The sequence below is a fragment of the Chamaea fasciata genome, unplaced genomic scaffold, assembly GCF_029207755.1.
Source record: "Chamaea fasciata isolate MVZ Bird 193981 ecotype frontalis unplaced genomic scaffold, bChaFas1.0.hap1 SCAF_14, whole genome shotgun sequence".
In the NCBI taxonomy this organism is placed as follows: Eukaryota; Metazoa; Chordata; class Aves; order Passeriformes; family Sylviidae; genus Chamaea; species Chamaea fasciata.
In genome coordinates this window covers 7851409-7873148 of record NW_027094099.1, presented here as the reverse complement: position 1 = coordinate 7873148, position 21740 = coordinate 7851409, and the positions used below count along the sequence as shown (strand labels likewise).

At 37.1% G+C, this 21740-nt stretch overlaps 1 protein-coding gene across 8 annotated transcripts in view; it reads right to left on the bottom strand.

Moving 5' to 3' along the window:
• WDR72 (WD repeat domain 72) overlaps positions 1 to 8377 on the bottom strand; it is a 103744-nt gene extending 95367 nt beyond the window's left edge. For 6 of the 8 annotated variants that reach the window (XM_066196434.1, XM_066196438.1, XM_066196436.1 and 3 more), the window contains exons 1-2: positions 8306 to 8377; positions 771 to 932 (exon numbers count right to left, since the gene is read on the bottom strand). In XM_066196434.1, the coding sequence (XP_066052531.1) occupies positions 771 to 923 (153 nt within the window). In that variant the 5' untranslated portion in view covers positions 924 to 932; positions 8306 to 8377. Of the gene's footprint in view, positions 1 to 770; positions 933 to 1623; positions 1648 to 8305 lie in introns of those variants that run through there. The other 2 variants (XM_066196435.1, XM_066196441.1) reach the window with 2 other exon arrangements.
• Positions 8378 to 21740: the final 13363 nt, after the last annotated feature.

The window sequence follows — 21740 nt, the reverse complement described above, 5'->3', positions numbered from 1 at the left end:
GCAGAACATCTCTGGCCTTCAAGCTACAGCAAGCTTCAAGCACCAGAAGTGGCACAGAGCAGTAGATACTGATAAACCAAAGCTCTTAAACACATGTTTCATACCAAATGTTTAAAATAACCTCCCTGATTATCATCACTGCATGCAAAAGTTTTAATTGGAAAAGGTAGCCTTATGAAAGTGAAAACTTTCAGGCTGTGTTTGAATAAGAACGGGATAACTAAATTCAAAAAAAAGAATAGAACCGTAGTTCTAGAAACACAGAATAAAAAAAATCCTGGAACAGTTTTCACTCTGCTCCCTCATCAGGAAAAAAATATTAAAAGCAATGATTTGCATCATAACTACAGCAAAAAGAAGTTACATCTTGCTGCTTCCATCTTGGTAGACAGATTTGATTTCATAAGTAGATGCTTTTTCTTTAAATGACAGGTCACACTCACCAATTGATTTACAAAAGAAAAAACACTTCACAAGATAGGAATCATGACAATTGTATACATTTACTTGCTGTCATTACTCAGAGCATAGAGTCTCAATTTATAAGCCACAGGTCATGCTAATCTATGAAAAATTCTACAAAGTCTGCAAATAACAGGTTGCTCATATAGACATTTCACTTTCTGCTTCATGAGTTTCCGATAACTAATATCACACTATCTTTAAAAATTCATCTGAATAAGTGCAAGTCCGGATAATCCTACTGCCAATAATAAAAGATAAAACTCAAAGCTATCTATTTGAAAAAGTGTAGCACAGGGGACACAAACCTCTAAGTCTGACGAAAGATCCCAGAGACAAATTTGTCCTTCTTGGCTTCCTGTAACTATGGTGTGCTGGTCATCTGTGATCATAACAGCAGTGATGCTGTGAGAGGGAGCTGTTCTCCCCCACACAGCTACAGCCGGTACCAATGTCTTCATGGTCAACACCTGAAAACAAACAAGTCATGATGATTAAGTAAGATTAAACATAAAAGAAATCACATTAAAAAGGGGGGAATTTTATCAACATCTGGAAAGTGAAGCTATAGAATATTGCTGTAAGAAGGTGATGCTGCATTGAAACATTTTCTTGCTGTTGCCAACATCACACTAACAATTTCAGGGACCAGTACTATCAGAGTACTGAAACATCAGCAACAAGAGCTTTGTGCTGCTTCACACAGTCTTAATTCTGATGGGCTCATGTTGCTCTCCTCAAATGTGGCTGGTGGAATACACAACACCTCCCCTGTTCCCTCCAACCAGCAGTGCTGCTCATTGGCAGCAGCAGTAGTCAGCTGCTGGAGCAGAGATGGCACAGGAGGAGGGTGTCAATAAAGACTGTGATTTCTGGGAGGGTAAGGCAGTAGACAGACAGATTGACAACAGCTGACAGATTGAACAATGTCAAAAGTGTTTATATATGTCAACATGTTATTCTCAAGTGTCAGTGAACAAGAAGAAATGGATTTTAAGCCCTTTCAGATTCACCACTGTCTAAGGTGACTTGAATAAACAAATATTTTAATTGTTCTTTTCAAAAGTATTGCATGTCACCTTTCTTTTAATCCAGACAGCAATAATACAATTAAAGACATACTGCAGAACAATCACTTTGCAGACACTAAGCAAAATTCACCTTTCAGAGAAGGTGGGCTCCAACTTCTCCTGGAGAAAGAAGAGACACCAGAGCCCTTTGCACATCCTTGGGAAAGATGTTCAAAATGAAACAATGCTACAGTAGTGCAGCTGGCAGAACTCAGTCAAAAAACATGACAGTAAAGCTGAACTTTTGTGAGGAGAGACAGGAAGGGGGTAGAACAAAATGCATCACAGCCAGTAACAGTGAGTCAAAGGAAGTAACCCAGAGGTGATGAGAAGCAACATGAAGAGCAGATCCTGGGATAATTCAGAAAAGACACAGGACAGAAATGGAGCACAGAAGCAGCCTTTTAAGTTATGCCTAAAGAAACTGTAACGCAGCACAACAGCAGCTGAAAGCAGGGACACAGACAAGAGGTATCTTCAGGACTACTACTAAAAGCCTAAAGTGACACAGAACTAAAGGGAATGGCCTTGCTTCCTGACAATGAGAAAATGAGATAAAGGGCTCAGCAACTGAGTAAAAAAGGCTGAAAAGACTGGTATGGCAGACTATTGAGGTCCTGCCATACAACCTTGACAGAATGCTGAGGGCAGAGGAAGCAGAATCTAAGAAAAAAATTGAGGTCATGAGTTCATTAGGCTAAATCTCACTTAGTTTAATTTAAAAGCTCTTTGTGGATATAGAAAAATACTGACACATGTTATTGTTCCCAACGTTAGAATCTGACTTTCCTACTTTTCTTAAAAAATCTCCAGTCATATAAAGTGACCAGTGAACACTGAAATCCTTTTCTCTTGCATTTTATGCCCTCAAATAATCTTTAATGATATGTTTTTAGTTATCAAGTAAGCTAAAGAAAAGTTGCCATTTTCTAAGGCTTATAAAGGGATGTCTGCCAAAAGAGTTTGATAAGCCAAATCATGCATCTTTAAAATGCATTTGCTTGCATATCATGTAGTCATTTATACTTGCACCATGGGAGTGTTCAATTAATGTAAAACACCACAAGGAAGCACAATTCAGGTTTGTACTGCATTGAATACTGAATATTAAGTCATAAATTTTATTTTCTTACAAGGGAAGCATAGAACCAAGCTCAATATTCTTAGCCAAAGACCTACTGCTGAGCAAGTGATGAGTATGAGAGAACTCAAATTAACAGATGTTAAGAGAGGAAACTGATAGAATTTGGTAACGTGGAGATGATCTATGGCAGATGGTTTAGTTACTCCTGAGTAACAAGAATAAAAAAACACTGCTACCGACAAAACACTGGTTTAATTTAGACTGAAATGTTATGAGAATATTTTCTATGTTTTCCTTTACATTATGACTGAAGCTCAAGAGAAGGAAAGCAGAAGGTATACGAATTTTTGTATTAATACAGTCCTTAACATTTTTCTCCACTTGCTTCTTGGTTTTTTGGAATAACATATTTTGATGCACAAGTAGTTTGAATGAAATCTTTCCTTCTTAGTGTTGCATGACTCCACTAGAAGTACAGCAAGACACATTTTGTCTGACAATACTTAGCTTTACCAAATTTTTTAGTGATACTGATGGCACCTAGAGCAAACTTTTTTGAAATAAAAATCAACAGATATTTATCAGACTGTTTCTTTTAAAAAGGTAAAAGCTATTTTCACAAAGTCAAGTATTGCCCAAGGCATATCAGAGCTGCATGTAGCTTATCAGCACATGTCAAATTCCTCCAGCTCTGCCCACTCAAGCATGTCTGATTTGCAGTATTAACCCATAATTCAACTTGAAATCACATTTCTCAGTCCTACTGCCCATTTCTCCCTGCTTACAGCCTAATAAGCTTATTTGTGCTGCCCTTATAACCATACTGCCAAAGAGGGCTCTCTCTTTACTGAAAAGCTCTGGTTTTAGGTAAAACCACACCAGCCCATCTCACCACTAACTTGTTCCATCTCTACCATTCTGTCTCTAGTTCCTTTTCCCACTGAAACCACACCACAAACCACTGTTAACTTGGAAAATCATCCAAATTTTCACAGCCTCAAGGACTTTGGTTGTACTATTTTAGTAACTTTGGATCACTCATGTAGTATTAAAGCTTAATTTGGAAAGCTGAGCATACCACCACCCCGTATTCTGCAGGAGTCATGAGATATTTAAAAGTCTAATCAAAAGCTTTAAGAGGCCAGAAAGCCGAAGGTCTGACCTTGAATGCCTTACTAAGCACATGTTTATTCAAGGTCTTTTCCTCATCACTCAGCTTTTTTGACTAGGACTGGTCATGAAATGACAAGAATGAAAAAGGTCAGATTATATCACAAAGAATCAGTGCCATCATAATTTAACATATACTTTCCCCATATATATTAAGTGTATCATGACATTGACTCCTCTACTGACCTTAAAACAAAATGAAACAATTGTTAGCTTCTCTATGAGGGCTCATCTCAGACCTTCCAATCACTGCGACATAATTACTGCTTAACCTCAGGCACACATCCTTTCCCTGAGCTGTGCTTTCTCAAAATAAAAATAAAAATAACCTTAAAGCCAGTGGCCTGGGAACATAAAGGGTTAGCAGGGCAGAGTGGCTGGGCCTCAGGAGCAGGCAAACCCATGCACTCACAGTGATATGAAGTGAGACATCTGGGTACAGTTTTGCTCCACTGAAGACTGTGGCACACATTCCCTATTGGCCCTTGCATTTCCAGTGCTTGCTCAAAAGCCTAAAGGAAGCTTTACTGCATGACACATCCTCAACATGTTAAACTATTAGCTACAGTTGTAAGAATGCCATTTCTTGATAAGAAAATACATACTGGGATCTTTCAATGAATTCAGAAATAATACTTCTGATAAATATATATATACACCAAAGTCCTTAAAATGAGGAGCTAAACTCCCCCCGGGGATCTACTCTCAAACAGTTCATCATATAAAATGCTGGTTGTGATAAACTTCTTTCTCATCACTAAAACTCATAGAAAGCCTACCAAATGCAAATTTATAGTTTATTTATAAAAGGAGAAAGACATCTTACAACAAAATACCACTTTACAGGTAACAGTTAACCTGCCAAAACAGCATTTTTGGATTTATAGCCATACTTATTTCATGTTTCCTACACATTCCAAGCTGTCAATAGAAGGTCACTTTCTTAAAAGTTCTTAAATGTCTGGCAAACAATGCAGGCACAGAGCAAAACAAAACTGTGCAGAAATTTGCCTGCAGTCCTGAAAATATTAAGATACTAGCAGAATTTAGCTATTGGCATTGGATTCAATAAGTTCTTCCCATGTACATCCCATTATATTTATCCTTGTAGTAAAGGAAACCTTAGTAAGTAAAATTCAGGCAGAGCCTAAGTTTTTTCATGACAAGTTCCTATGGTTTTTGTGTTTCTAATCTCTCTCGTTCTCCTGTTCCTGTCTGTTCTTTGGTTTTGTCTGACACATGCTCTTAGTTTCTACAGAAGACAAAGTTCTATCAATATTGGTTTTACTCTTAGTAAAAAGCTAGTAATTTTTCTTACAGGGAGCTTTGCAGTCTACTGGCCCATTCTACCCTGCTTTCAGGATAGAACTTTCTCAATTTTATGATGTAAATGTTGCACTCTCCTTAAGGATGTTGCATACCATCTCCAGTAATCCACTTTAAGGTGGGTCTTTCCTGAAGACCTGTTGGGCTACACCCCAAAGGGCTGGAGTCACTGCTAAGTGACACCCACATCTCCCTGGGGATGGAGATGTCCTGCTCCTGCAGGCCAAGGGAGCAGGGCACTGGGACCAGCAATCGATACAACCCATTTTAACTAGCAAGAAGCACCTGGTAATACCTTGTTTGTATTTCTTGAACAAGTGACACAAGAAACACTTATTTCATTCCACACAATAATTCACCACAATCAGAAGGAGCACAGTAAGGGCAACACCATCTCCCAGCTGCTGATTACATCAAAGGTTTGCAGCACAAATTCAATTTTATGATGTTAATCTCAACCTGCCACTCAGAAATTTTCTCTGAGGGATATGATTTTTTTTCCTCTGGATTTCATTTTAAGAATGATTTTCTTCTTCTACAATCAATAAAGATATGTTTTCATCAAAAGACTCTATCTTGGCAGAATTCAATTGGCCATCTCAAAACCTTTTGGTGACACAATATTAATTAAGATAGTTTATGTTGCACCTAAGCTGGAAAATGGGGCACTGAAAACATAGGAACTCAACATTTGTGCTTTTCACACTGTCATAAGATACAGTAAAACAATCTTCACTACCTTCAAGTTCCTTTTTTACCTCATAAACCGTTACATTATATTAAGCTCCCCAGAAAAATATCACAGCATGCTTTTTTGCTAAGTAGAGAAATCAAAAATGTGTCCAAAAATATAAATTTCCACTTTCTTCCACAGTCATTAAAGGCTTCAACAACATAGCAGCTGTTTAAACATGTTAGACAACAATTAATGCACGTGAGCCAGCAAACTTGGTTTTAAATCACATATATCAAGGATATAAACTAAGTTTAATTGAAAAAATAAAAATATTATGCAAGTGTGTATGTGGAGCCATTAAAGACATCATCTCTTCAAGAAAAAAAAACCAAACCACATTTACTTTTACAGTCTGAAATAAGGTATCTGAATGTCCATACTACTATCAAGAATGGATGTGTCCAGGAAATGAAACCTTGCTTAGGCACTATGCAGACCTACACGCAGGTGAGTTATTTGTCACTCTTAAAGCATCAAGCATAGAAAAAGTATCACCTTAAGTCATCTCCAGGGGAGTTACTCACATCCAAACAGTGAAATGCTTTGCAGCAGCAGCAGACTCTCCATCAGGTTTTAGGACAATCACACATCAATTCTTACAGGTGACAGAAAGGGCCATCAGTCTCTGCAGAATGTAAGCTTTGATTTCTATGAAATTGCATCTTACTCAAAGATTTTACTCTCAGTTTTATACACATTCAGTCATGCCTGGGTTTATTGAAAATAACAGTTTTCCCTGCAAGAGAGTGCTCCATCTTTATGCTAGCAAAAGAAAAGCTCCTTACATTTTCTTAATTATAAATTCTTTTTTGAGCAGAAAAACATTTATGCCCTTTAAAGAGTCAATGATCCCAACATAATTCCATGTGAATCAAAGGTCCTGCTAAGGTAATGTCATCTCCAAGTTTATGGCCTCCAGCACTTGGAAACTGTAGAGAGTAATAGACTTTGAGTCTGTATCAAAACATCCCACAGGTGTTAGCAAATTCACCTGTAAATGACAAAAGCTCTGATTGACTTGAACTTTTATGAAATATCACAAATTCTGTAATGAACTAAGTGACCTTGAATTCATTTAAGACAAAGAACCCTGTGATCACAGAAAGGTGATGTTTTGGTTCAGCTACACTGTACTCTGGGATGTTTAAATAACAAACAAAACTGGAATCAGATGGTGAAAATAAAACAACCAGAACATTTCACCAGCCCTTGTTTTTTCTATTATGTAACAATCATTAATCAGTGGAGTAAGCAATTGCATCATGGTGAGGATTTCTAAACTCTGACAAGCTGCTTCTTTTTCAATTTTATACTTTGGATACTCTCAAATAACAAACAGACCTCTCTGCAGTGATCTTTGCTACAGGGCATGCAGCTGTTTAGCGTAAACAACTCTGAATGACTTGTTATATACACAGTCCAACCTGCTTAAGTAAAAAGACACTGTTTATTATGAAGCAGGATTGAAGTCCAAAACTTACTCAACACATTGCAATCCACAGATTGCAGTTTCCTTCACAGTGAACTTCAGATTCTAGCACTGAAAAGTCTTTCAATGAGAAAAAGCTGTTATTGTCATGTAATCAGTCCTACTGACACAAACCTTTTGAGCAGACCTACCTCACCACAAGAGCCATTTTTGTAATGAGTAATCCCAAAAAGACCATTGGTCTGTACCAGGGACATCCCTGATGTGTTAAAATTTCATGATATATCAAGGCAACAACTACTATTTCTGGCACCAAAATTACTAGAAAAGTAACGAAAGCGCCATGATTAGTAGAAAAGTAATCATGACAGAAATGCCCACTAACTCTAAATGAGCTAATTTTTAATTGAGCAAGTCTCAAAAAAATTCCTCCCTTTAACCAGAATTTTTTGCAAGAAAAATTTTTTGCTAAAAAATTTTTTTAAAAATCTGCATGCTAATGCCTTGTGTACTTTTTTCAGTATTCCCAATAAGGAATGCTCAATAATTAATCACCAAAATAGCACAAAAGCATTTTCACATTTCAAGGAACTAATATTTTGCACTCTATGCGTTCCCACAAGTTTTCTCCAATAAATCCAGTCAACAAATACATACCAAGGCAATTGATGGAATCTGTGTAATACACTAAACTACCTGAAAAACAGAAGTAACAGACATCTAACATCACAAACCAGAGCTGAAAGTTACAAAGCTGATACTACGTGTGCAACAGACCAACAAAACATCCCAGAAACGGATGAAATTTACCCAAATAAGAAAGAATAAACACTATACAGGCAAAAAAAGGCTTCTCACCCACCAAAACAGCTCTGGGCAACCCACTATTGACAAACCCGACCTGAGCAAGCGGAGCCTTAAGCGCGCACAGGGCATCTCCAGCGGGATGAGGGGCTAAGGGGGCAGCCGCCCCGGCCCGCGGGAGGAGGAGCGGGGCTCGGGGGGCAGCCGCCGGGAGCTGCCCTTACCTCCGGCGGCTCCCGGGCACCGCGCGCGGGGCAGCGAGGGCGCTGAAGGGACGGCGGGACAGCCGGGACAGGTTTTATCCCGCTCGGCAGCGGCAACACCCGGCACGGGCGGCGCGGGCCGGATCCGGCCGGCGCTCCCGCAGCGGCACCGCCGCCCTCAGCCCGGCGGGCTCCCGGTGAGTGAAGGAGGTACCGCGGCTGCTCCCTGCCCCGGCTGCTCGGGGCGGAACGATGGGGGGAAACATGGGCTGGAGAAAAAGTAAGTAGGGAAAAGTCGAGCTGCAGCGCTGTCCTCACGGGGCCGCACCCCGCCTGCCCCAGCATGGGCAGAAGCGCCCAGCCCGCCCCTCAAAGTTGCCCCGTGCGGCGATGAAGCATAAGGAACTTCTTATCTGCCCGCCCTGCCTTAAGTACGGTGAAAAGAACATTTCCGCTGGCAGGAGGCGGGTGGGGTGTGATTTCCCGTAGGTGTGGGACCAGCAGTAGCTGGGCGAGTTCGAGGGTCCTCACCCAGCGAGCTGCCTGCGCACCTGGTGGCTTGAGGGCTGTGCATCGGCGAGGATGCGTCTTGTAAGTTCAGGTGTTTATGTTCGAAAACAATTAATAAACTGCGCTGAATGAATACCGTAAGAACGTGAAACGTGACGTGTGTTCAGTCTTTTTCTTTTTTTTTTTTGTTTAAGGTCAGTCCCAAAAAAGCTCAGGTCTGCAGGAGATTCATGTGAGGATCTGAAATGGCTGTGGAGTGCACAGGTGCGTTCATCTTCACTACAGAAAAACTTAGTCACAATCACATCTAGGGCTGCAAACAACATCATGAGACTCGTTACATATATGTAAAAAAATCTATTTTCTAAAATCATGTCTTCCTACATTTGTTTGCCTAAAATCTACAGGGAGTTGGAAGGATGTCAAGAGATTTAACTATATTTTCATTGCCTATGGTTTTCCTATTTTAATATAATAAATGTAATAGCTAAAGTATGCAATGTTATTATTTTAGTATTATTGAATTCAGATTTACACCAAGACTATTTCCCCAAGATATCTGCCTTGACTTATTTAGTAATGTTCTCTAATATGCTAATGTGGTTGCAGTCTGCATCAATAGGCTGTACTTTATAAGTAAGTGAACGCAATAAATAAAGACAAAAGCATGTAAAGTTTGTAATTTACTAAAACGTATTTCTTGCAAACCTTTTTTTCCTAGAACTTCTTGAGTTTAGATTTCAAAATACTTTTAATACAATAAAATAAAAAATTTTGAAGATGAGACTTCTTAAATCGCTTCACCATATGAATCATTTTAAAGTTATAAGTCCTGAAAATAGAGCTTTAATGTAAAGGGTGATATTTGTTTAAACTGCATCAGGCCAAGTATCAAACACTTAAACATGGTATGTCAGGTGAAAACTTATATACCTCTTTTTCTGGGCTTGCTTATGGAGATTTTAGAAACAATCATGTTGAAAGCAAAATGAGATGATACAAGTGAGCTTACTTTAGGAACCTTAATGCTACTTTTCTCAGAACAGGTGAACTTTAGGCCCTTTAAAGTCAATAGTGGTAAAGTTTTTGTAGTCAAAAAATGCTATCAAGAAAGGGAAATAATTGTTTGAGACCAAGCAGCCTAACAGATAAACTGGATACTGCTTGTGCCTTTTGACACTTCATGTGAGTCGCAAATTCTGCCTGTGAACTTAAATAAATTATTTTGACAGCTTCTCCTTAATCATTGATACATGGAGGTTTCCATAACAAAAACTGTCACATACGTTTTAGCACAACTTGACACAAAGGGAAGGTCACACCGAAGACCTTAATTGCATCTTATTCTGAGACAGGGTCACAAAACTGTGATTTCTATTTTGTCTTTCAGCATCACATTTGTTGCTTTGGGAAAAACAACTCACTCCATAAAAGTAGTGCACGTTAATACCATAGAAATGTATTACGTACAATCCTAGAATGGTTGTGGTTGGAAGGGACCCTAAAGACCATCTAGTTCCAAACCCTTGTCATGGGCAAGGATGCCTTCCACTAGGCCAGGTTGCTCAGAGCCCCTTTCAGCTGGGCTTTGAATCCTTTCAGGGGTGGGGCATCCACAGCCTCTCCCAGTGTTTTGCCACCCTCACAGAAAAGAATTTCTAATGTCCAATCTAAACCTTCCTTCATTCCCCTTTATCTTGTCACTACAAACCCCTGTCAAAAGTCCCTGCACCTTCCTTGTAGGCCACCGTCAGGCAATCAATAGAAGACTTTTGCTAAAAATTGGACTGTTGACATTCCACTATTCTTTTAAAAATAATTATTTGGTTCTGAAAAAAAAATATATGACTTATAGATACCACAAGTTTTTAATGTGATGCTGTTGAGAGTTTGGGAACTGTGTTGTAATTTCTTTTAAGAAACTAGAAAGGGAGATTTTGAACATGTTTCAAGAACAGGATCAGGATTTTAGTTACAATGCCAAAAAAATGGACTTGTGTTGAGTATGAGGGTGAACCAATTATTGGAATCATTATTGCGACTTTTGCATGTTTTTTCTGAAAGTGTTGATATGATGATCAGATTTACAGAACTCAGGTTTCTCACTCTTTTTGCTGTGAAATACTGCCTTGCTGTGTCCCTTTCTCAATATCCCTGGTTTAGCCATCTCATTATTTCCTTGAGCAAAGAGAATCACTGAATGGTGCTGTTATGTCACTGAGAAATCCCCTATATGCCATAGCAGTAGTAGGAAAAATAATTGGATGAGGTTAAAGATTTGTTCCTTTAATTATTTTTTAATTATTTTAAAAAATTTGTTCAATATTTTTTCATGTAAACAGTTTAATATTTTTTACATAATTGAAAACATGCATACACATTAAGTTAAAAATGTCATGGCAAAGATAAGATTCATAGAGGAAGATAAAATTGCAAAGATTAGGTATTCTGAATTTCCCTGTTTGTAGCAGTGGTTCTTGGGAAGAGCCGGCATTATGGGAAGAGAGAATGAGCAGACCCATCAAACCTGCCATGATACCTGTTGGGTTTGCATATGAAAACAAACTATGAGGATTACCTTGGCTCAACTTTTGTGTGAAACTTGTGATGTGTACCGAATTTGAAATCCATAGTGAATCAGCACCAGGCAGGGGCAGTTCAGAGATGAATATGTACACAAAGTGGAGACAGGGAACTGAGTGGGTGTGGGAAAAATTTCTTCTGAAGGAAGTCAGACTTCTTTCCCAAAGTGAGTTTTCTGAATCCCAGCTACAGGCATCACATGCTGGTTGTATTCCTTGGGCATTGTATTCATAGGCTGTTACAGAAAGCTTGCATTCTTATTTTAGTTCTTTATTTTTGGTCTGCACACCACTTCATCTCATTTTATCCAAACATTATTCTTTGTAACAGAATGCATATAATGAAGTTTTGTTTTGGAAAGTATTTTTCAGATTCTTTCATTGAAGAAGTTTTATTTTGGCTTGATGAACTGCTGCTTGATTCAGAAATGCAATGTTACACTGCAGACTTGTGTGTTCATCTACTTGAGAAACACTCTGCAGCCAATTTGCCTGTCAGTGGTTCATTTTTCCCGTCTCTAATTTAATAAAAGTTATATTCACTTCCATTGTGGAAAGCTTTGACAACTATTAATGAAAAGCACTTCAAAACTTTGAAAAAATCCAATACAGATGTGGAAAACTGGGCCTGTTTTTATTGTCGTCATCACCCAATAATTAATTTCTCTGGTTTTCTTCTTCTAATCTGCTTTTCAAGATTTTTCTTATTTATCTGAATGGGCAGCAAAGCAATTTCAATAAACTGAAATATTTATCTGGCCTCAATTAGCAATCAAGGCATGTTTCTGAGATGAATAAGAGCAATTAGTGGTTAACAACATTGTTGACAGATGTCACATACTGAAATATGAAACAGCATTAGCTTAGATTGCATTACAGGATAGTTGTCAAGCAGTGAGAATTTATTGTATTATCTTATGTGTAATGTGATGAAATATTGATGAAAAATGTCACATTTCATGTCAGTGGAGGTATTGTTTTGCAAAGATAAGCTATGAGTATGTTCACCATTGGCTAGACTTCCGGAGAATGCTGTTGATTAAATCAGCAAACCTTTATGAGAAAAAATTTAATTTCAGAAATTGCTGTCAGATAAAAGCTGAGATAAGCCTGTACTTGTTACATTGTGTAAACAAAGCTGGGCAGCGTTCGGTAATACAGAATTCAACATTTTAATAATTTTCTTATTGTATTTATAAACTTTAGTTTTTGAGTTATTCCCTGAAAATGATAAAACTGTCGACACTAGATCCGACAAAGGAGTCGTTTCAAAATGTTATTAATTTTAAAATATGAGTAATAAGTACGGGTTTGCTTATTTATTGTAAATACGAAGGACTGTCATACTCAATTTTAGCCACGAGAGGGAGCAAAGCGCCAAGAAGGAGGAAGGTAAAACCCTACTTACCTAATTACTTTCTGCTCGTGCTGCAAAACGTGACTAGTTACTGTTGAATTGCATTTTAACGGCATTTGGAGCTCGTGGGAGCTGTCTCCTTGTTTTGTCCTCCTCGTAAATGTTTTTGAGCGCTTTTCCATGCTATAATTTCTCACTTCACCCTTTTGCCTTGCAAAATTGTATGTATAAAATGGATTTATTACTCATTCTTTGTGCTTCTCTGAGGAGTAGTGTGGAAAGGGGGATTAATGTAAGGAAATTTTTGTAACAACATTTTCCAGTTTTAAAATTGCTCATTATAAGGATCATGACCACGCCTTTTCCAGTATTCTTGATGCTGTAAGACCAAATATATTTGTTTGTAAGTGTTCCTTGCTTAATAAAATATTAAAATATTAATTTAAACACTTTCTGTGTATTTATTTAACGATATACGAACTAATTTTCGCTATGGTTTCATGGCTTCTTTTTAATACAAATATTTTAAAGTGAGCTGAAGAGAGGACTATGATCTTAAAAATATGGGTACAGAGTTGATGTAGATTAGAAGTCGTCATTGAGTGTCACTAGTCAAACTCAAACTGCTTGTTTGCTTAGGGACTTATTTTTTTTCATTCAAGATTGGAGAGGAGGGAATTACTGAGCCCTACCTAATTTTTTGGTAGGGGATTTTTTTTGCCACCTTTTTTCACATATAGAGCAAAATTACTGACACCAAGAGAGCTGGTTAGGTTCAAGCATTCCATTAAATCAAAAGTTATATGTACAAACATACATGGAACAATGAAAAATGGCATCTATTTGAGATGTATACTTAGGACAAGATACAGAGGCCAAAGTAATAAATCTAGTGCACAAGATTAATAAAATTGAGGTTTCTGGGGAAAAATAATTAAGGTACACTTTCTATGGTATTAAAAACTAAATAGACATGTTTACTCCCTGGAAATTAATTTCTAGAAGAATGAAAAAAAGGGATAAATTATTTTGTTGTTGTCTCAAACGTTTCACGTGTACTATAAAATACAGGCCTGTGGTTTTGTAATTTCTCTTGCGAACTGAACTGTTCTCTATGGTATGGTTTAATAGAGGAGTAAAATCTGGAAATGCACGAAGTTCATTCGGAAATGCAAAATCATTGCTGCTTTCCAGAGCAAATCTGACACGAGCCACTAGGTGTCCCTAATGTAAAATAAAGGTAGTCAAGAGGGTAGCTAAGGCTATGTCAGGACACACGGAACAGCAATTTAAGAGACTGGAAAACATTTCCTTTCATTGGGAACAAACTGACAATCAGTTACTGAGCACAAATGCTCGATTTGCCTTCTGATAAGCTACGATTCTTTTGAAACAGTTTAATTTTTGTGTGACAGCAAGCAATGTTACATAGATCATACCATTGAGTAGCAATGCTAACAACAAAATAAAAACTTTAGAATATCTTGGTTAACTTAAAATAGAGTGTAAGAAAGAAAACACCTATTTTTACAGGATTTATATTTCCTTGCATAATTTAAGGTCACTTTTTCTGAGCTGTCTTGCTGCACAAAGGGGTCAATGCTTTCTGGGCCATATGAGGTCAGTGGTCCACATGACTGCATCATTGAAGAGACAGAGGTCACAGTGGGGGCAGAACTGTACCCGAATTTAAGGACCATAATCACATACTGTATGAGTATGTGATCCTCTGCCGATTAGTGTAGGGGTATAATGACTGGTTTGTACAGATTCAGTATTAATATTTATGCAAAATATTAAAAATTTTTATCTTTCTTTTCAGTACATTCTTGATAAGAAGATGCAAAACCACTGTACAGATGCTAATTTCAACAGTATTTGCAGAAGACATAAGTGGTAGCTTTCTAAGACTTTTTGAAATTGAAGTCAAGGAAGGAGATATGAAGTGACATGTAAAATTTGTACACAGAACCTCTAAGGTTAATAAATGAATAATCAATTTATTCCTAAAATGTAGGACCAAAATAAAAATTATATGGTCTTCTTAATGCCTCTAAATATACAATAATGCAAAATTTTATATTTGAGGCACTTATTTTAATTTGACTACCACTTTTCTGTAATATAGTAACAAACCTGTGAGATAAGTCTATTTTTAGTCTAACAGCCTACTAGCTCCTGTGACTATCACAAATATGACAGGTGGAATATGCATCTATGACAAGGTCTTGTATTTTTGTTTGTATTAAAACTTTAGGATTTTTTATTGCTGTGGCTTGAATTCACTACAGTTTTGGACATTAATAACAGATACTTCAATAAAATCTATATTCTTGATGTTTAATACCACATAACATTTCGAAGGAGGACCCTTCATTTGGTCCCTCTTGAAAAAGGGTCAGTGGAGTGCTTTGAACTCATTTATCAAGGTGATTCTTGTGAAGCCCAGAATACATCACCGATTATCCCTAACCATAGTTGGGCCTATCTGTTGGAGGCAAGGACAAAACTGATCTAATTTGTAGTTCCTATCTTCTATATTGCTCATGGTATTTCAGGGTCAGAAATCAACTGATTGATTTTCTGCTTATCCTGTCACTTTGATGATGTATCTCTTGATAGCGTATTTTGTTACAGAGTTTATTATTTCTATCTTTTATCACTTATGAAGTCTACTGAAAATTATAGTATACACCTGGGAATGCAGAATCTATATTTCTGAGAGGTAGAAATGAACTACCTGGGAAAAGTGATTTTTTTTTTTTCTTGCTTTGCTGGGTGAATTCCAGGCTTTCTGTGGTTCCCGGCTTCTGTGTCATAAGGATCACATAATGATAATATGGCTATTTATCTTTGAATTTGTTCAGAAGAGTGCATGATTTTTTCCTCATACTGGACAAAAATCTTCTCCCACTAGTTCTCATTTTAAGCCAACGACTGACTTGAAGGGGAATGCAAGAAACCACTTCATGACCTACTCTCCTCAGGTGACTTGGCATATTTCTTCATGGGCAGGTGTTAAAGAGGTTCTGGTGATTGTTGATCAGCTGAAAATTCACTCTCTGAATTCATTTGCACAGGAGAAAATTTGCTTTCTCCTCAAGGGAAGAATTTCAGAAAAAAGACAGCTAAAATGTTGGTGTTCAAAGGCCAAAAGTTCTTTAAAACCAGACGTGGGTCAGCATAAAATTAGCCAAGAAAAGACAGCTTCATGATGGTCTCAGACAAAAGTGTAGAGGATGCAAGGAGACTGTTCATACACCTTGTATTCATATTGCCAATTAAAAATTGGATTTTTTTTCTCACCTGAGTTATTAGAAAATATTCTCTTCTATTACTTACATATCTTTAAACAGCAATAAGCTCTGTTTTCATTTTCCTGTGAAAGTTGAGAGGTTGTCTTCCTTTTTTTTTTTTTTTTTTTTTTTTTGCAATCAGTATTCAAATGTGCTCTGTTTTCCTTTTGCAAAATAGTATATTGGAATCTATGAGCTCGTGACCTTAGTTACTGCATTACAAATATCCTGTAGAGGACAAACTTCCTGAAAAGAACAATATGTAGTTTTAATGCCAAATAGGTGAATCATCAGAGTGAAATCTCCTTGCTTTTGATGAACTAACAGAAAGATGCTGGCAAGCTTTAATTTGCTAATATGTGCTGTATGGAAAGAAGTTTAAAAAAGGCAGATTCTCAGTAGGAAAAAAGCTCACAAATTGAAAGAATCATATTCTCCTTATATCAGCTGAAAATTTGAATTGAAAAATAACTACATAGCTCTCATGGAAGCAGATCACTCAACAGTGTCAGATATCTGGTGTCACATCCTTAATAACAGCCTTGTACCTAATTACTCTTCTACAGAATAGAGTGAACAGAAACTATAAGCGGTTTTAAAATAGTTTAGTTTAAAAATGCAACGTAAACAATTAATTTTGCTTCTTTTTTTCTTTTCAAGTTTCCTTCTACATTCTTGATTCTGCATATAGATCTGTAATGTTGGGGCCTTTTAACTGAAGTCAACATATAGGACTGAAGTATTATATCAGGGATTAAATAGTAACTGTAATATTGAAAGGGGAAAACCTTGGGGAAGGCATGTCTGAGTAATAGGGTAAGTACTTTGAGGTACTGAAGCAGCTTCTACTCTCATGCCCTTTAGCCAAACACCATCTTGACAGCTTGTTCCAGTTCAATACTCTTCACTATTCTTTTGTTAAATATAATAAATGCTTTTTCCAAATGAAAGAGCATTTGCACATGCCCTGTTCCCAGTCCACAGTGACCTTCTGCCTATGTTCAGGTATTCTCTTCATATTTCTTACCATAAAATCATAACATCTTTCCAAATTTCTTATGTAAAAACAATCATGGTATCACAACAAGGTAACTAAACAACAGTTAAGTAAATTAGCAACAATGGCCACAGTTGCAGCTGAAATCCAAGGATTCAAGGGAAAAAAAAAACAGCATTCCATATGACAGGCCCTGATATCTGAGAATGGGCATGGAAGAAAGGAAGAGGAGCCAAGTTTGCGCAGTTCCAGATGGATACAGAGGTGCAGCTGTGTAAGTTTGATTTGTGATAATGCTTGCTGTGAACTCTACTTACTAAACCTTACAAAGCAGTGATTAGGTTTTTATTTCAAGTAAATATTTTTTTTCGTGTGATCCAAATGCACCCTTGTGATCAGTGTCTCATCCTGTGTGTACCAGACTAGCTTTGTTAACTTCACTAGAACTCCATTGTTTGCATAAGGTGGAAATCTATCTCTAAGACTGTCAGTTGCTGTGGGAGCAAACAGAACTCAGAAGAAATGGTAATATATTAAGCCTAAACACAAGACCAAAATGTAATAGGTTAACAACTTCACATTACGGCATGTATGTGAAGTTATGAAACAACATAAGTAGTTCCTATGACACTTCTATGCAGGGACGAAACCTACACACATTATGCATAAAGGCTGTAGGCTTTCATGATCTCCTGAATTAAATTTACTTCAGTGTCACACTTAACAGTTTGACCTTGTGGACTATCACAGAATCACAAGGAAGGAAACTCTCAATATCATCTAGCCCAACATCTCTGCTTAAAACAGGGTGAGCAAGAGCAGGTTGCTCAGGATTGGGTTCAGTCATGGTTGGGGCATCTCCAAGGGCAAAAAACCTTCACATCCTTTCTGGACAACCTATTTTAGTGTAAAATTACTCTCACAGTAAAAAAACAGTTTTCTGTTTCTGTGACTTTTCAGTTTGTGCCCCTGGCCTGTTCAAATGTTATTACATAACAAAAGAGTCAATCTTGTTTACACCTCTCATCAGGTTTTTATAATCATTGGTTGAACCCACCCTACCTCCCCAAACTTTCTCACAGCCCAGCTAAACAATCTCAACTCTCCCCTGTGCTTTGAGGTGGGCCATTTTCCAGACCCAGTTTCTTCGAACTTTGCAAGTATCGAAATCAAAGTTTAAGAGCTCCAAAAGTATGTTCTTAATAAAATAGTTGCTCTGAGTTACTTCTGGAAAAGATGACATTCGGAAATGTGTTTAGACTAGAGGCAGCTGCATACAGCAGATAGAAGCTGAGGAAATTAGGATAAGGAAACAGTTGTAATATTTCTCCTGACCTCTTCCTTGTCTGTGTGTAAAGAGGGAGAAGCAATTCGTCATCTCTGCTCCATCAGTTGCTTGGCTTTCCTCCATGTGAGCCATGGGAGGAGCATGCTGCAAAAGTGAAACACACATGCAATGAGAGAGCAGCAGCAGAAGAGTAATTTAATTCAAGCCAAACTATTTCTTTTCTTTTTGTATAAAAAAACCCTGGATTTCAATGTGTAGTCTTTAAAATATTTTTCTGCTGGAATGGAACTTCTCTCTGTAAAAGGTAGGTTTTTCTTATCAAACTCCTTCATCCATGTGACAAGTACTTAGTACGTAGCTAAAAGAAGTAACTTTAGAGAGTGGAGTTGTGCAGTGCTCATTTATGTTGATGAGAATATTTCTTGCAGTACTTCCTTCAAGGGAAGTATGTAAATTGTGCCCTCTCATAGTTTAGTTGAATTGCTGCAGTGTTTGGCCTCTGTTTATAGCTCAGCACCATTTAGGCCCCTCAGCATTTGTGTTGAAAGTGAAAGTTTTGTGGTGAAACAGTGTGAGATGTGATGGAATTATTCAGGCTCAGGTAATTCTGCAATATGGTGCAGTTCCATAGAATTTTTAGGGATGTTTAGGGAGAGATGAAAGCAAGAATAGGTAATAGGAAGGTACAGGAGATTAAGAAAATGAAAAGAATATTGGAAACCAATGGCAATCTCTTGGGAACCTTTACATTGTAAAGTTGTGGAGTCATAATTTTGTTTTCTTGGCAATTACTAGGTCCTAAGAATAGCAGTATGATGTATACATGAATGTATTCATAGAGAAGGTTTAATTATTGTAGGACTACAGTGATACTTTGTTCAAATTAAACTGAACTGTGGTACATGTATTGACATGGCAGGGTCACACTCTAGATACAAAATTATGAATAGGTTAAATTTTCATACCTATGAGTTCCTGAATCACAATCCTGTTAGTTTCAGAGAATTTTTCATTAGTAGAAGAGATACTATAGTGTGGAACTTTAGGTTGTTAAGCAAAATCAGGATTTGAAATGTTCACTTTTTATTTGGTAAGGTGTTTACTCAAGTATGTCCTTTCTAACAGGCAGAATAAGTACATTGTAATAAAGGATTAGTTGTAAAATGATAGAAGATTATTTTAGATTATATACATCCCATCAGTCTTTTGGGAGTGTTGTTGGGAAGAATTTAGAACTGACATTATGAGGTGGTGAATAGTAAGTATACTACTCTTCCTGGACAGCTGACCTCCCTTCTGCCCTCTGTATTTATTAAATTCCTGTAAAGTACAAAGGGTTTTCACAGGTGTTTTTGGTTGTTTTTTTTTTTCCCCAAGAATTCCAAGCAATCATATTAGCTTCCCACAATGATACTTTTTTAAGATCACTTGTTTTCATTTTTGATTGAGGTTTTTTATACCATGTAAATCCCTTAGATTTTATTTTTCATAAAACTTATTGGAAAACAGTGTTAAGGTATTACCTGAAACTAATAATATGGTTTGGTTTTGGTTTTGTTTTTGTTTTTTAATACAGTGAAAAAAGGAAGATTGGATAAAACAACTGGTAAGTCTGGTTCCCCCTTCAATTTCTGCTGTACATATTTCCTTCTTAGGCATGGAGTTCTGTATCACATTGAAGAATCATTTAAGCCTGGGACTACTTTGACGTGTTGGCTCAACAGCAGAGTACAAAATACATGTGTAAAAAATAATGCATATATTTGAAAGATCAAATTATCAACCAAAGTTGTGAGCTGAGACAATTTGTGATTTTATGATATGAAATGTTATTGTCTCGCAAACTAGTGATACTTAAAATGTATTTCCACTAAAGCAAATTTTTACATAATTTGGTTACCTAAATGTGTCACTGGTCAACAGAAACTTTTTTTAATTAAGGAGAATGCCATTCTTTATCTTAGCCAAGGTGGGGAGGAGATGGTGTCTGAATTTTCTTACTGAGGAAATACAGACAGGAGACACTGATGGACAGTTCTAGTGACCAGGTGTATACTCTAGGCAATAAATATGAGCAAAGCCAAGCTGCCCAGGTCTCCCCAAGTCTGTCTTCAGGACCAAGATTTAGCCATGGTGGAAGAGAAAGTCCAAACACAGCCAGAGATTTCTCACACACAGGTAGACTGTGTAGAGAATACCTGTAGAGACAGGTAGTTTGTAATTAATAGTTTTCAGGAAAAGCTGATATATGACTTAATCAGTGCAGCAAAAATTGCCAGTAGATGTCTGGCTAATAGATGTAAGCAAATTCAAAATTTTTAAATTTATCTGGATTAAGGAAAGGTTACCTGAATGGATACAGGTAGAACTGCTAGTTTTAACAACAGGCTATGAAATATGTGTGCAAAGTATAGACTGAAAAGTATTTTCTGTTTCATTTAAATCCTAATGCAATCAGGAAAATATTGTAATGTTATATTTTGTTAGTACTCAACAGGTGATAATTTACAGAACATAATTATCAAAATAATTTGATGAAATATAAGTAACTCTAATTTTCCTTTAAATGCTGTTGAAGTCTTGTTAATGTCATAAGTAATGGCAATAAAGTTTGAGTGGTATATTCTCTGATAATTGGCCATGTTTCCTTGGGCAGAACAATTCTGTAGGTGGTGAATGAGAGAGCAGTCTTGAAATGCCCATGTTTCTCAAAACTGTGATTCTCCTGGAGTTTCTTTGCTCTCTTGTGTAAGCTGCTCTGCCCTGTTTTGGGTTGAAAGCTGAAGATATGAGCAGGTGGATATCCTGCCCTTTTTTCTTTTCACAAAAATTGCATTACGTTCCTCCAGTTTTTGATAGGTAAAGGGTTGGAAGCTGCAGTAATGGCTTTGTGGAAACAAAACTTCTTATCATTTAGCAAATTTGGCAAGTCCTTTTCACTGCCAGGGTATTGTAATAATATTCACCCTTGACAGTGCTATTCTTTAAGGAGGTAACATATTCAGGTATTTAAAGGGCAGAGTATCTACATTTTCTTATTTGACACAACTCATGTCATTTAAAGAGGGTGAATTAGTCAAAAAGCACCGAAGGGTAAGATTTAGATCCAGAGAAGAACCAAAGAGGCCAAGGAACTACTGGAGAAATTGTTATTTTAAAAAGCAGATGACAGGGTTTCAGGCAACACTATAATGCAGGCAGTCCAAGATATTTATTATTTTTCATGGTAGAAAAAGAGCTGCAGAAGGACACCAGGTGATTAGGTTTGATGATCTGGTGTGGCACATAGTAACATGAAACTTTCAAATGGGAAATAAATTAGAGTTGAATATGAAGTAGTACAAGAATGAAGCAAACTAGCACTCAAATTGTAGGTTTAAATTTCCACCTTGTAATTTATGGCTTCATTTAAAGAAGATACCTTTT